Raw genomic sequence first — 16800 nt, forward strand, 5'->3', positions numbered from 1 at the left:
GATAAGTGTTCTTGTGTGTGACATTGTTCAGGTTCTTGTAGTTGACACAGAAGCGATTGGTTCCGTCTCTCTTCTTGACCAGACAAGTGGTGCCGCCCAGGGGCCCTGACTATCTTGAATGACATCCACCTCTTTCATGTCGGCCAGCATCTTCTTGACAGTCTGATACATGCCTGGCGCAACCGGACGGTGTTTTTCCTTGATAGGTGGGCTGTCGCCTGTGAGGATACTGTGCTGAATCATGGACGTATGCCCGAAGTCTGTAGGGTGTTTGCTAAAAGCCTCATGGTACCTTTTGAAGACATTGATGACTCCATTGACTTGGTCCCACGGTATAGTGTCATCTCCAACTTGGAGTTGTGCCCACCAGGGCTCTGGTTGACTCACACTGGATCCTTCGGCCACTTGAGCTGCACGCTGTCGGGCCACCAGACATTCTGTCAAAATGTCCTTCGACTCTATGAGGTACAACTGGGCTACTGGGTTGTACCTGGGTAAGACAGTAGCAGCATCAGACAGGTTGACTAACCGCACCGGGACTTTCCCATTAATGACAGTGACAAGGCTTCTCGCAGCTCGGACCAGAGGATGATCTTCTAGTTGCATAGGTTCCAGCAGGGCCTGATAGTCCCTATTCTTGACTCCGGGATGTGCAGGACACCAGATGATAGTCTCTGTGTTGGGTTGTAAGGTCACTGACCTGATGTCTTGAACTCATACTCTGCAGATTTCACTTTGCTTGTTGGCAAACTTCTGCTCTGCTTGTAGAACGTTCAAGTGGTGCTGCGCAGCCCACTGGCCTGAAGGGGACATATGGGGAAGAGAGGCATGCAAGGCATCTAATACTTCAGTGAAACAATTCCTCATAATGTTCATCCCCAATATAAACTCACCAGACCCCTTATCTGTCACATTAGATGCAATCGCTCCCTGCCTGCTAAGTACATGCTTTCCCAACTAAATGGTTGGCTTCCAGTATCTGGTTGCCCATTACCCGCAACTACTCTGAAATTAACATCATCAGGCTCACACAAACTACAGAAACCACTTTTAGGTATGGTACATACTTGCGACCCTATATCTATCAACGCCTCCAAAGGTACACCTTCTACAATTACTTTTACATAGGGGCAGGAGGCGACATAAAGTTAGAGTCCTGATTTAGGTCATTCGGGGATTGGACCTGATGACTGTTTTCCTGAGGGCCGGTCCTCGCCGGAAATCCGTTTTACTCCCAGCACTGCATTTTCCAATGTCCTGACTCGTTACAATCAGTGCAAAAGGGCATTTGAGTCCCCTAGGGTCTATTGGCTGGATGATTGTGGTAGTTGGGAGTGTAGGTGTAGGAACAGGCTTTTCTAGGCAAGGGCGGTTCACGGTCAGAGGGAGCAGGCCTGGTGGCAAGCTCCTTCACAGCCTTGGTCAGTTGTTCAATGTCCTGCCTAACAGTCTGTAAGTCTGAGGCTTCAGCGACTGGCAAACTAGATGACACGTGGGCAGGGACAGGTGGTATAGGTCTGGCTACCAACCCTAGTGGCTCTTGAACAAGTGTAAGGGGAACACAAACTTCCTCTAACTCAGTCCCGGACTCAATTACTTGGGGTTTTGGACCGCTAACATTTTCAGCTGGGCTTTGTTCCACTTATTAAGGGCCCCATCAATAAATCTGTCCATTAACACCTTGATGCCCAGCTTGGGAGTTATACCATCTAATTTTTGGACAGTCTCTAGGGCATTCTCCAGGGCTACTGCATACGCTCTCAAGGTCTCACCTGGCTTTTGTCATCTTTCATACAGCCGGAGACATACCTCTGACAGAGAGTGTGACTCAAATACCTGGTACAGGCCTTCAAAGATCTGCTCTACAGTTGCCTTCTCAGAGGCGGGCCAGGTGCGGACTTCCTCTAACTCTGGTCCCTGTAGTTGTCCTGTGAGCAATTGCACCTGGTTAGGAGGGAAAGAGTAAAAGACAAACAAACTCTAGATCCTCTCTTTGAAATCCCCCAAGGTGAAGGGTCTCCATTGTAGGTAGGGAGGACAGGGTTCCCCATGAATACCGGTGCAGACGCTGGAACACCAGGACTGTTGATGCTGACTGCAGGCAGTTCTGGCAAGATCCTGGCTGCTGGGGCAGGTGATGACCTCGCTGCTGGAGATGAAGGGGCGCTGTCGCCTGGTTGATCTGGAGAGCTGGGTTCTGACATCCTGTAGAATTTTGATTGCGCTGTCGCTTTAAGGGAAATAAGGTGCGTTACCCATTAAGATGCTTACTGTAGTGCACCAGCAGCTTTGACTTGACTGATGGGGGTACTGTAATGGATGCTCCCCCTCTATTTTGCAGGTACCCAGATGTAATTCGTCTTGCGACCAGACTTGCGGGCACTACTGATAGCTACTGGCACTGGAGACTTGATACTGACAATCTTTGGTGTTTGCAGAGTCTGTGCTGCAGCGGGTGCTTTACAGGTAACAAGATACGAGCGCAGCAGCCGGAGCTTCCAATATGGCTGCGCCCAGGAAACGTCCTATCTTTGTTCGGTCAGCAAAATCTTCCCCTGTGCATGACAGGGCGGCTCTTTGGTTCCTCCTCGCAGCACTGAAGAGGCGTCACCGCTGGGGAATGACGGGGCGGAGCTGCGACCGTTTGCGCGCGCAGGAAACACCAGTCTACATTAACCATTTCAGGTACCACCTCTATACAGTTCACACAGTTCATACAGTTCACAGTAGCAGATAACAGTCTTTTCTTCACCTCCCCCTCTATTTCACAAGCCCCTCGGGTAAAGCACTTTTCACTGGTAAAGTCCTGTACACTTTCAGGCGCAAATTTTTTTTCGCATCGACATGCGATTTTCTGACAACACTGGACACAGTTCAGACTTGGGGAGGACTTGTCGCAAAAGGCGCACACCCGTATCCTGTTCGTAGGACGCCAAAAGTTGTGGTAGAGGGGTGTAATGGAGGGCAGCTGGAATTACCCTAGGGGCAGATGGCATTAACCCCTTGTATTTGTGACTTCAGGGTGTGGTTTATCCTCCATACCACCCGAAGGTATACCGCTGAATCCTGGGCTAAGCACGGGGGGCAATAATGTCTCCGACACCAAGTTACAGACAACGGTAGCTTTACTGAGGTTAGACAGGTGGAAAAGTCTATACAGTTTAGCCAGGGCCCACGGAGGTGACCAGTGACTGAGAGACCTTACGGGCCCGCTGGGACTTGAAGTAGATGGGGTCAATTTAATGCAGGTCACGTTGACTTGACAAATGGTGACTGTGACTGACTTGACTGATCACTGACAATACTGAGACTGTGTCTTACTTGTAGCTGCTTGTGGCTGCAGACTGAACTTAATGCCTCCTATGACTCTGGACACTCTCTAGGACTCTACTTGACCTCAGCAAAGACTTATAAGGAAAGAGAGAGAGAGCTAGCTCCACCCAGGGCTTATATGGGGGAGACTAGCAGGGAGCCCATAGGTCCCCCCTGGAATAACCTGATCACTGGTACCTCCTGGGTAACAATCACATGACAAGTCACATGGTTAACATTCTTAAAATGACAACGCTTTCTGATCACATTACATGGTATAATACATTAGAAACATATTTACATGGGGGGACAGATGCAAGGTGGCCCTGGGGACACTGTAGGGAGGCTGCCTGACAGGGCAGTAGGAGTACGGGGTAACACCTCCCATACTAGGCCATCCCATTTATAGGAATGAACATGCAGAATATGAAATTGGGGTACACATGCAAAAATTTTTTGCCTGATTTAGAGACTAGATATAACCAGACACTTCAGGTAAGATATGTGTCATGTACAATAAATGGGTATATAAGAAAAGCCTTATATGAAAATTAATAAGTAACCTTATATATTAACTCCCAAAGCATAATATACATTCAAAGAACTGGAGTCGTTACAAAAGCTTAATAGTCACAATTTTTTTTATTGTATTAGTCGATATTTAAGATGGTAAAATTTAAGGGATTCCATCCATAGTGGGATAAAAACAACTTGGTGACACTCTGTGTCCTATAATAGATGCCTAAATACACACCATAATTTGAATGTAGCATCTATCACAGCACTGAATATACAAGAAGAGCAATGGATCATAACATGATAACAATCAGAAACAACATACTTATATCACAAGGCAGCAGGACACCGGAGTGGCACTACCCCTGAGGTTTTCAATGAAATGCTGCATTGGGGTAGTGCCATTCTGGTGTCCTTTAGCCTTGTGATATCATTATGTTGTCTCTTATTGTTTTCATGTTGTGATTCTTTGCTCTTTTTGTATATTCAGTGCTGTGATAAAAGCTACATTCAAAATATGGTCCTGTGTTATGTGTGTGGTAACATTCCACTTCTTTAGGCATCTATTGTAGGATTGAGTGTCACCTTGTTGTTTTTACTCCCCATCTGGGTGTAATACTGCCAATTTCATTACCGTATTTTTCGCCCTATAGGATGCTCCGGCATATAAGACGCACCCAATTTTAAATGAGGAAAATCTAGAATACAATGTAAAGTATAGGTCACAGTGATCTTCAACCAGCGGACCTCCAGATGTTGCCAAACTACAACTCCAAGCATGCCTGGACAGCCGTTGGCTGTCCGGGCATGCAAGGAGTTGTAGTTTTGCAACATCTGGAGGTCTGCAGGTTGAAGACCACTGGTATAGGAGGTAATACTCACGTGTCCCTGCCGCTCCGGACCCGTCACCGCTGCCCTGGATGTCGCCCTCCATCGCTGTCGCCGTGTCCCTGGGGTGTCCCCGTCGCTCCGGAACGTTTCTGCATCCTGGTATCCTCGCTCTCCGTCGCCGCCATCACATCGCTACGCACGCCGCTAAGCATGCCGCTCCTATTGGATGACGACATGATGACGTGATGCGCGACGAAGGAGAGCACCGGCCATGCAGGGGATCCCGGCACGGAGCAGACACCGATGAGGCAGGTAAGGTCCCTCCCGGTGCAGCCGGGTTAGTGTCACTTTCGCCTCAGATGCAGCGGTCAGCTTTGATCGCCGCGTCTGAAGGGTTAATACAGGGCATCACCACGATCGGGGATGTCCTGTATTAGCCGCGGGTCCCGGCCGTTGATGGCCGCAGGGACCTCCGCGATAGGTGTGTATTCTCCGTATAAGACGTACCAACTTTCCCCCCCCCCCCCCCCCCCAGTTTTGGGGAAGAAAAAGTGCGTCTTATACGGCGAAAAATACGGTATGTTAAAAATATTGACTAATAAAATAAAAACAAATTTTGTACTATTAATCTTCAGTAACAACCCTAGTTCTTTCAATGTATACTCTGATTTAGAGAGATCACAGAAAAAATTTCTCTAGAGTTGGCAACAATGCTTTAAAGGAATTGTATACTATCATTAAACTAAGGTAAAAAGTGTTATCACATAAAACATTTATACTTAAGATGCCCTTAAGTTCAGAGAAATAGAGTCTTTTTTTTTCACATGAAAATCTATGTACACAGCTATGTCCTGAGAGACGTGAGCATGGATGCCACTGCAATAAGACAATGTTCTTTGCTTCCCTCTTCAAAAAAACATTAGATGTCAAGAACTAAGTGGAGGCGTCATTCCACAGATTTGTGGACTTTTTGTTAAACCAATCCCCCACCCAGACACTTTCTCTAGCTATAATGGCCGCATGGCAATTTTTGGGGGCCAAAAATGTTGTGGTAAGATGTTAGCTGGGAGTCAATGGGGAATTCTAAAAACATTAGCTCATTGGCAGTCTTTACAAAATTGCTGCATGCTCTGGGTACAGCATTTTTTTCAACAAAACGTTTGTATTTTCCCTCCTGTTTTCTTTCTATAGGTGGAATACGATGCATGTATGGTAGCATTTTCTCCTCATAGCCTTACGCCTTAATTTGTTGAATAAAACAAACAGCTAAATAGAACATGGTGGACATTCTCTATAAATACTGATTTATTTTGTGTTGCAATAACTTGACTCTGATTTATCAACCCCTTAAGCGTTTTTTCCGCTTTTGCATTTTCATTTTTTCCTCAACACCTTCTAAAAATCATAACGCTTTAAATTTTGCATATAAATTTCCATATGATTGTTTATTTTTTGTGCCACCAATTCTACTTTGCAGTGACATCAGTCATTTTACCAAAAAATCCACGGCAAAACAAAAAAAAAAAAATCATTGTGCGACAAAATTGAAGAAAAAATTTCATTTTGTAACTTTTGGGGGCTCTCGTTTCTCTGCAGTGCATTTTTCGGTAAAAATAACACCTTATCTTTATTCTGTAGGTCCATACGATTAAAATTATATCCTACTTATATAGGTTTGAATTTGTTGTACTTCTGAAAAAAATCATAACTTCTGACCCCTATAACTTTTTTATTTTTCCGCATACGGGCCGGTATGGGGGCTAATTTTTTGCGCCGTGTTCTGATGTTTTTATCGTTACCATATTTGGATTGATCGGACTTTTTGATCGCTTTTTATTCATTTTTTTTTATGATATAAAAAGTGACCAAAAAGACGCTATTTTGGACTTTAGAATTTTTTTGCGCGTACGCCATTGACCGTGCGGTTTAATTAATGATACATTTTAATAGTTCAGACATTTACATACCACATATGTTTATTTTTATTTGCACTGTTTTTTTTATGAGAAAAGGGGGGTGATTCAAACTTTTATTAGGGAAGGGGTTAAATGATCTTTCTTAACTTATTTTTTTCACTTTTTTTTTGCAGTGCTATAGCTCCCATAGGGGGCTATAACACTGCACACACTGATCTTTTACCCTGATCCCTACAAAGCCATAGCTTTGCATGGATCAGCGTTCTAGGGGCTTGATTGCTCAAGTCTGTGTTACGCCGAGCGCTCCGGGTCCCTGCTCCTCCCCGGAGCGCTCGCGGCGTTCTTCTCTCTGCAGCGCCCCGGTCAGACCCGCTGACCGGGAGCGCTGCACTGACTCTGCCGGCGGGGATGCGATTCGCATAGCGGGACGCACCCGCTCGCGAATCGCATCCCAAGTCACTCACCTGTCCCACTCCCCGGCTGTCATGTTCTGGCGCGCGCGGCTCCGCTCACTAGGGCGCGCGCTCGCCAGCCCTCTGAGATTTAAAGGGCCAGTGCACCAATGATTGGTGCCTGGCCCAATCAGCCTAATTAGCTTCCACCTGCTCCCTGGCTATATTACCTCACTTCCCCTGCACTTCCTTGCCGGATCTTGTTGCCCTTGTGCCAGTGAAAGCCTTTCCTTGTGTGTTCCTAGCCTGTGTTCCAGACCTCCTGCCATTGCCCCTGACTACGATCCTTGCTGCCCGCCCTGACCTTCTGCTACGTCCGACCTTGCTCTTGCCTTATCCCTTGTACCATGCCTATTTCAGCAGTCAGAGAGGTTGAGCCGTTGCCGGTGGATACGACCTGGTTGCTACCGCCGCTGCGAAACCATCCAGCTTTGCGGCGGGCTCTGGTGAATACCAGTAGCAGCTTAGACCCGGTCCACCGGACACAGAGGATCCACCTCCTGCCTGTCGAATCCTAACAGTAGATCCGGCCATGGATCCCGCTGACATATCCACGCTGGTCGCCCAGCTATCCCTACTGGTCACCCAACGAGATCACCAGCTGTCGTACTTGACCACCACGATACAGCAACTTCAGTCATAGATACAGCAGCTGCTACAGCAACAACAATCTCCTCCGCCGGCTCCTGCACCTCCTCCGCAGAGAGCGGCCGCTCCCAACCCCCGCTTGTCCCTACCGGGCAAATTTGATGGGGACTCTAGACTCTGCCGTGGTCTCCTGTCTGGGAAGGCCCTGTCATGGGCCACACCGCTCGGAGCACCTCTCTCACAGTATCCTTTGCAATCTACTCCTGTGCCTCCTGCCGAGGAGGCTATGCAAGTGGATCGGTCTCGCCTGACCCCTGAAGAGAGGACTCGCCACAGAAATAAAAATTTACGTCTGTACTGCACTGTGCGTTACCGCACAGAACCCCTGCTCATGAGCATTGAACTGCATCTCGAAAAAATTGAACTTTTTGTTTTGCCCAACTGCACCTCTGAAGTCCTCCTCGGTCTGCCATCGCCCCAACGCCACTCTCCTACCCTTGACTGGACCACCGGGGAGATCAAGAGCTAGGGTGCTTCTTGCCACAGAAAATGCCTCACGTCTGCTCCCAGTCCCGTCAGTCAAACCTCAGTGTCTCCTCCTTTACCTGGCCTCCCCAAGGCCTATCAGGACTATGCTGTGTCTCCTTCTCATAGCCCCCATCCTGTTAACACTCTGCCCCATGCCAAGCTTCACCCTCTTCCCTCCCTCCCCACTCCCACGCCTTCTGGTTTGCCCGCTGTTGATGAGGTTTCCCGGGGCTTCGCCACCGTCTGGAAAAAGACTCAAAAATCCCTCATACAAGCTTCATCCCAGATGTAGAAGCATGCCGACAAAAAAAGAAGAACTCCTCCTGTCTTTGTGTGGCTCTCCGCCAAGTATATCCGCTTCCGTGTCCCCAGTTTTAATCTGGGACCACGTTATCTTGGACCCTTTGAAGTCAAGTGCCTAGAGAAAGCTACTCCTGTCTCCGGGTCCTCAGATGTCTTCTCGATTAAAGAATTTTCAGGTCCCAAAAAGAGGGGGAGACCCAAGGGGGGGTACTGTTACGCCGAGCGCTCCGGGTCCCTGCTCCTCCCCGGAGTGCTCGCGGGGTTCCTCTCTCTGCAGCGCTGCACTGACTCTGCCGGCGGGGATGCGATTCGCATAGCGGGACGCACCCGCTCGCGAATCGCATCCCAAGTCACTCACCTGTCCCGGTCCCCGGCTGTCATGTTCTGGCACGCGCGGCTCCACTCTCTAGGGCGCGCGCGCGCCAGCCCTCTGAGATTCAAAGGGCCAGTGCACCAATGATTGGTGCCTGGCCCAATCAGCCTAATTAGCTTCCACCTGCTCTCTGGCTATATTACCTCACTTCCACTGCACTTCCTTGCCGGATCTTGTTGCCCTTGTGCCAGTGAAAGCCTTTCCTTGTGTGTTCCTAGCCTGTGTTCCAGACCTCCTGCCGTTGCCCCTGACTACGATCCTTGCTGCCCGCCCTGACCTTCTGCTACGTCCGACCTTGCTCTTGCCTTATCCCTTGTACCATGCCTATCTCAGCAGTCAGAGAGGTTGAGCCGTTGCCGGTGGATACGACCTGGTTGCTACCGCCGCTGCAAGACCACCCTGCTTTGCGGCGGGCTCTTGTGAATACCAGTAGTAACTTAGAACCGGTCCACCGACACGGTCCACGCCAATCCCTCTCTGACACAGAGGATCCACCTCCTGCCTGCCGAATCCTAACAGCCTGTAGCTCAGGCTTGGAGCAATCATACGCCGATCGAACGCGACGGAGCAAGATAAGGAGACCTCCGCTCGTGTCCTAGCTGATCGGGACATGGTGATTTTATTGCTATAGTCCCGATCAGCCCGACTGAGCTGCCGGGAAGCTTTTACTTTTGTTTTGGACATTGTGATCAACTTTGATCGCCACGTCTGAAGGGTTAATAGCACGCGGCACAACGATCTGTGCCACGTGCTATCAGCCCAGGGTCAGCCGGGACCGACCCAGTGTGATGCGGGGTCACGGCGTAACCCCGTTTTAAACACCGGGATCGGGCGCAGGGCGTACAGGTACGCCCAGCGTCCTTAAGAGGTTAAAATGTAAACATATAAATGTCACTTGTAAAATTTCAACAGAAAAAAAGAGGATGTAGCACTCACTTATCATTGGGCAGATGCAAAGTTTTTCATGTGCAATACGCACACAAAACATCTGTCACCTGTTGAGTCTGTAATCTGAGGCCGCCATGTTCGTTTGCTTTTTATTGTAACAAAGTTAAGAACAATCCCTCACAGTAGTGAGTGCTGCATCTTTTTTTTTTCCTGTTGAAATCTACTTTTTCCAACTGAGAACTTTACTTGTCCAGTGAGGACTGGTCATACTGGGAGATAGTCAGGGCTCAAATCCTGCAGGAATGTGTAGGAACTGAGTTCCTGCACTTTTTTCCACAGCAGGAACACCATTCCCATTAGCAGGAGCAGCCCTTGAGTAGAAATCTTGGGTGAGTTCCCACACTTTTTTTTCCCAGGACTTGACCCCTGGAGATAGTACAATTATGCAGTATTTCAGCTGTGTCAACTACTCTATCTCCATATTTGGATAAATGTCATATGTGTTGAACAATAATAAACTATCTGTATGTAAAGCAACAAATTATTAAAAGCAATATAATAAGGATCCGTGTGAAAGTAAAAGAACGTCTTCATATGATAAAATAGAGAACTATTATACCAACCTCTCTACGTCTTGTATGGTCTCGGGCAGCGGTACACCAAGTGTCTCTGGAAGGAAACATGCAGCTATGCCAGAAAGTATGGGACAAAGGCTGAAAATGATGAGCGGTAAATGAACATAATAATCAGCTGTCATCTGAACAAGTGGAGCGAAGATTCCTCCAAACCGAGCTACCATGGTGCCTAGTCCCATACCAGACTGCCTGCAATGAAAGTTATAGGTGCTCGTCAGTGAAATATACAAAGGGAAGAAAAAGAAAACAAAGGCGCTCTCTAGTGCAATATGTATGAAATGATACAATCTAATAGATGAAACAGAGAGTTCAACATCTATAAGCACATGTTGACATATATATGCCTAGACATGCGGCAGCTGCCAACGCCCGGGCGAAAATCAGTAGGATGAAGATCGGAAGGTTAAAGGAGCAGGAGACCAATTGGACACCATAGAAAATGGGCTTGCTTGTGGCGCTATAGCGCCACAAGCAAGGCCGTTTTCTATGGTGTCCAATCGGTCTCCTGCTCCTTTAACCTTTAGAGGGGATCTATAGATCTCTCAGTTCCTTCTTCTCACATCGGCCATTTGCTCACCTGATGACAGTCGGGTACAATTCACCAGTATATAGAAATACACAGTTGAAAGATGCCGCTAGACATCCTTTCCCCAAAACAGTTACAATTGTTTTCACCGTCAGAAACTCTAAAAAAAAAAAGAATAGACAATGTTTTAGTAGAGATTCTGTCTATAATGCTACATAAGGCAAGTAGTTACCCCGATAAATCCTAATGGAGACTGAAAGATGAACTCGATGAGCGACACTTGCAGCTAATCAGCTAATAAATAGTACTGAATGAAGTCAGGGTAGAGGTATTGCTCAGTATAAAGCACAGCATGTATGAAATCTACAATGTACCGCCCATGCTCCAATTACCATGCAAGCGCTACCTGTATCTGGATCTGACTTGTGCTTTATGAACTAGAACTAGAAACTGCCTCTTTACTATTGTGATCCAGCTCTGTTAACTATTCTTAAGGATCTTTCAACCGGATTAAGCTTGACCACCATTACTTGGCTAATCTGACTGCCAGGGTTACCAACCTGATTATTTCTTTTTCCTGGACATCTTATCCAAAAATCAGGGCTGGTCAATATTTTTTGCAGACAAATTTGTAACCCTTAAAGGGGTACTCCAGTGGAAAAAAAAAAGTTTTTTAATCAACTGGTGCCAAAAAGTTAAACAGATTTGTAAATGACTTCTATTTAAAAATCTTCATCCTTCCAGTACTTATCAGCTGCTGTATGCTCCAGAGGAAGTTCTTTTATTTTCGAATTTCCTTTCTGTCTGACCACAGTGCTATCTGCTGATGCCTCTGTCCATGTCAAGAACTGTCCGGAGCAGGAGCAAATCCCCATAGCAAACCTATCCTGCTCTGAACAGTTCCTGACATGGACAGAGGTGTCAGCAGAGAGCACTGTGATCGGACAGAAAATAAATTTGATGGACCTTACTGTAGATCTGCTCAAATTTTGAAATATCCGGAAATTTACAAATGATTGATAACCCTCCTGACTACTACTCATGTTTACTCCATAGGCATAATGTCTTGGAATGTTTCCAATGAGTTTCCCTTTTGTCACTGCGTATACCTACATTTATTTTTATTTTTTTCTGTTATTCTCTTGCTGGACTGTAACCAGGGAATCAACTAGACCAGCTTGGAGCACCCATGTTCTTGGAGCGCAAAGTATCTCAATCCTTACCTGTTGTAGGTACACTCTCTTTCTTGGTATGGCAGAGACCAGACTGTTACATATATGTGAACTGCAGATTCAAGCCTAAACTAGCCAATAGCCCTTTCCTGTCCTTACAGCCATTCTCAAAGTTTTTAAAGTTCTATCTGTTGTCCTTCATACAGTGACTGGTGAAAGTTGTAATTTTCAGTTCTTCATTTTGTAGACCCAAATAAGTCTAATCTAAGATGAGCTGATACTGATCAAGATGTAGGAAAATTTTCAAGCAATGGCTTTATTCTTTGCCTATTATAGAAAAAACATAGTGTCCTCCACTCCGGGATCGGATGATGGTGAACGACTGGTGAGACATCTTTCTACCTAAGCAGTTTGATGAATTCAAAAATTGAAATAATAAAAATGGATTACCTTCAGGAACGAAGATATTGACTAAAATTGCAGTCCCAGCTAAGATCAAACTAGAGGCTTGCAAAATTCTACGTCCTAGGTATGTCATCACAAAATAGGAAATAAACTTTGCCGGGAAATCAACTGATCCAAAGGTAACCTGAACAATGTAGATGCTCAGCCCAAATTTCTGAAGGTCCATAGCTAGACCATAATAAGCGAAGCTGGTGGAGAACCTAAAAGTAAGAGTGAAGAAAACACCCCATTACACATAAAAGACTGACATGTTTTAAGACTAACAGTGCTGAACAATGTAACAATTCTTACCAAGTTAAACATATACAAAAAGATATCCGGCGCACCACAGGTGTCTTTACAAGGTCCAGCACTGAATAACTTCTCCCACGACAAGCTTTAATTTCTCGTTGCATGTCATATTTAATTGTCTAGAATGAAGATAGAGTGAGTGAAGTAACACAATGATGAAATATTACTTCAATATGGATGACATGAAACATCTCTGGGTAAAAACAGTAAGTAGTAGGCAATTTATGCTTTGTATTGGCTTCAATAAATTACTCCCAGTGCCACGGTGAGGTCATGATCATAAGTTGTCTTTATTTTTTTTTCCCTGCGACAAACGGGTCCAGACACAACAGGAGTCACGTTTCATCAGCTGCAACTTTTTTTTTTGATGTTTTACACCAAACTCTCGCACCATGATTGCGGCTGGCACAAGTATCTGACCGTCATGTATAAAGAGGCTGCTGGATCACCTGTAGAGCACAGATTTGGACTGCAGGCGATCCAAACACACTTTGCGCTGGATGTAATAATAAATAATAAATATGTTGGGTGTAGCAAAGGTGGCACACTTATTTGCCAGATGTACACTATTCAGTGCTGCCTAGCACATCGCTGAGTATACTGGGGCCCCAAATCTGAGCTGTCCCTAGGGTCCCTGCTCGGTGCTGGAAGCAGTTGACTAATAACGAGAATCCCTACTCTCCTCTGCCTTTGCAGGAGATATACATTGTATTCTTTATAACAAGGGCATTGATATGTATAAACATCATGGCAAGGTGCTTCAGATAAATTGATGAGTGCCCCGAACCTCAGCCACATCCTGCCCCCTCTTTTACTTAAAAGGGCACTGTCAGATTCAAAAACTTGAATACTTGCAGTATACCTTTGGGTGGTTATAGGCTAAACCACACCCTGGCATCACAAATACAAGGGGTTAATGCCATCTGCCCCTAGGGTAACAACATCTGCCCTACACCACACAACCCGACACCACATAGGACTCCTCTGTGCTCTCTCTTGTCTGACAGGACTCCTCTGCGCTCTCTCCTGTCTTATAGGAGTTTTCTGTGCTCTCTTCTGTCTGATAGCACTCCTCTGTGCTCTCTCCTGTCTGATAGTACTCCTCTGTGCTCTCTTCTGTCTGATCGTACTCCTCTGTGCTCTCTCCAGTCTGATAGCACTCCTCTGTGCTCTCTCCTGTCTGATAGTACTTATCTGTGCTCTCTCCTGTCTGATATCACTCCTCTGTGCTCTCTTCTGTCTGATAGTACTCCTCTGTGCTCTTTCCTGTCTGATAGGACTCCTTTTTTCCCTCTCCTGTCTGATATCACTCCTCAATTCTCTCTCCTGTCTGATAGGACTCCTCTGTGCGCCCTCCTGTCTGACAGTACTCCTCGGTGATATCTCCTGTGAGAGAACTCCTCTGTGCTGTCTCCTGTCTGAAAGTACTCCTCTGTACTGTCTCCTGTCTGATAGTCCTACTATGTGCTCTCTCCTGTCTGATAGCACTACTCTGTGCTCTCTCCTGTCTGATAGCACTCCTTTGTGCTCTCTCCTGTCTGATAGCACTCCTCTGTGCTCTCTCCTATCTGATAAAACTCCTCTGTGCTCTCTCCTGTCTAATAGGACTCCTCTGTGCTCTCTCCTGTCTTATAGCACTCCTCTGTGCTCTCTCCTGTCTGATAGTACTCATCTGTGCTCTCTCCTGTCTGATAGTACTCCTTCCTTGTGGCTCTCTCCTGTCTGATAGGATCAGATTGCAACAGCTGGAAAGCCATATGTTCAGACCATAACTCTGAAGCCCCCAAAATGTCATCCAAAAACAGAAAAATAAAAAAAATAAGTATATACCGTATTTATCGGGGTATACCACGCACCGGCCTATAACACGCACCCTCATTTTACCAAGGATATTTGGGTAAAAAAAGTTTTTTACCCAAATATCCATGAAAAAATGAGGGTGCATGTGTGCGCGTGTATACCCCGATATACCCCCAGGAAAGGCAGGGGGAGAGAGGCCGTCGCTGCCCGCTTCTCTCCCCCTGCCTTTCCTGGGGTCTAGAGCGCTGCTGTCGGCCCTTTTCACCCCCTGGTTATCGCCGACAGCCAGGGGGAGAGAAGGGGCAGCGGCACCCATTGCCGGCGCCGCTGCCCCGTTGCCTTCCCCCATCCCCGGTGGCATAATTACCTGAGTCCGGTCCGCGCTGCTCCAGGCCTCCGTCGTGCGTCCCCAGCGTCGTTGCTATGCACGGCGCGGCGCTCTGACGTCATGCGCCGCGCCGTTCAGCGCATAGCAATGACGCCAGGGACGCACGACGGAGGCCTAGAGCAGCGCGGACCGGACTCAGGTAATTATGCCACCGGGGATGGGGGGAGGCAACGGGGCAGCGGCGCCGGCAATGGGTGCCGCTGCCCCTTCTCTCCCCCTGGCTATCGGCGCCGGCACCGATAGTCAGGGGGACAGAACGGGCAGCGGCGCCGATAACCAGGGGGTGAAAAGGGCTGACAACAGCGCTCTAGACCCCAGGAAAGGCAGGGGGAGAGAAGCGGGCAGCGACGGCCTCTCTCCCCCTGCCTTTCCTGGGGGTGTATCGGCGTATAACACGCACACAGACTTTAGGCTAAAAAATTTAGCCTAAAAAGTGCGTGTTATACGCCGATAAATACGGTAACTAATATAGATAAAGCAAATCCTTACATATAAATAAGAAAAAGCTGCTGAAAGCTGTAAATCTCTGTCAATGTAGAGAACAGAAGCTTCTTCAGGGTCCTGTACAGTAAAGGCAATGTCCTAAAAAAGTAAAATGGAGCAGCTCTCACCTGATGTCCAAAGGAGAAGCTAACCCTGGCACAGGTAAAGGTGGGCACACGGCCATAGTTTGCCAGGTGGGGCAAACCAGGACATCCCTGTGTCCCGAAAGATCTTTTACCTTTCTGCGGCCCCGCGTTAACTTTAAAATGTCACTGATGTCCTGTGCATGCGCCCATAGGAACGGAGGAGCGGAGCATCGAGGAGGATGCGCACTGGCCGGCATGGTAAGTTACCATCTACACTTCAGCTTCGGTGCTCCGACCACCGCTGCTCCAGCCCCGGGACCTACTGCTATGGCCTATAGGCCATAGCAGTAGGTCGTGACCCCTCAGCGGTGCGGTGGACGGAGCACTGTGAGGCAGTACATAGACATATAGCCTCCAGCCATACACTGTATATGGCTGAAGGCTGTATGTCTTTGGGGGAACGCACCTAATGTGGGGGGACTACAACCTAATTTGGGGGAACATACTGCCAACCTAATGTTGGGAAACTGCAACCTAATGTGGGGGAACTGCAACCTAAAGTGGGGGAACTGCAACCTAATGTGGGGGAACATACTGCCAACCTTATGTGGGGAAAGTACAACCTAATTTTGGGGAACTATACTGCCTACCTAATGTGGGGGAACAACAACCTAATATGGGGTAACTATACTGTCTACCAAATGTGGGGGAACTGCCTACCTAATGTGGGGGAACTGCAACCTAATGTGGGGGAACTGCAACCTAATGTGTGGGAACTGCAACCTAATGTGGGGGAACTACAACCTTATGTGGGGGAACTGCAACTTAATGTGGGGGAACTGCAACCTAATGTGGGGGAACATACTGCCAACCTAATGTGGGGGAACTACAACCTAATATGGGGGAACTATACGGTCTACCTAATGTGGGGGAACTGCCTACCTAATGTGGGGGAACTGCCTACCTAATGTGGGGGAACTGCAACCTAATGTGGGGGAACTATACTGTCTACCTAATGTGGGGGAACTGCCTACCTAATCTGGGGGAACTGCAACCAAATGTGGGTGAACTAAAACCTAATGTGGGGGAACTACAACCTAATGTGGTGAAACTATATCTGCCTACCTAATGTGGGGGACTACAGTACAACCTAATGTGTGGGAACTGCAACCTAATGTGGAGGAACTGCAACCTAATGTGGGGGAACTGCAGCCTAATGTGGGGGAACATACTGTCTACCTAATGTG

At 47.4% G+C, this 16800-nt stretch overlaps 1 protein-coding gene across 1 annotated transcript in view; it reads right to left on the reverse strand.

Moving 5' to 3' along the window:
• LOC130277733 (solute carrier family 22 member 6-B-like) overlaps positions 1 to 16800 on the reverse strand; it is a 64384-nt gene that overhangs the window by 5866 nt on the left and 41718 nt on the right. The window contains exons 6-9 of the mRNA XM_056528467.1: positions 12797 to 12915; positions 12491 to 12705; positions 10920 to 11028; positions 10331 to 10531 (exon numbers count right to left, since the gene is read on the reverse strand). Of these exons, the coding sequence (XP_056384442.1) occupies positions 10331 to 10531; positions 10920 to 11028; positions 12491 to 12705; positions 12797 to 12915 (644 nt within the window). The remainder of the gene's footprint in view (positions 1 to 10330; positions 10532 to 10919; positions 11029 to 12490; positions 12706 to 12796; positions 12916 to 16800) is intronic.

The sequence above is a fragment of the Hyla sarda genome, chromosome 6 (assembly GCF_029499605.1).
Source record: "Hyla sarda isolate aHylSar1 chromosome 6, aHylSar1.hap1, whole genome shotgun sequence".
Taxonomy (NCBI): domain Eukaryota; kingdom Metazoa; phylum Chordata; class Amphibia; order Anura; family Hylidae; genus Hyla; species Hyla sarda.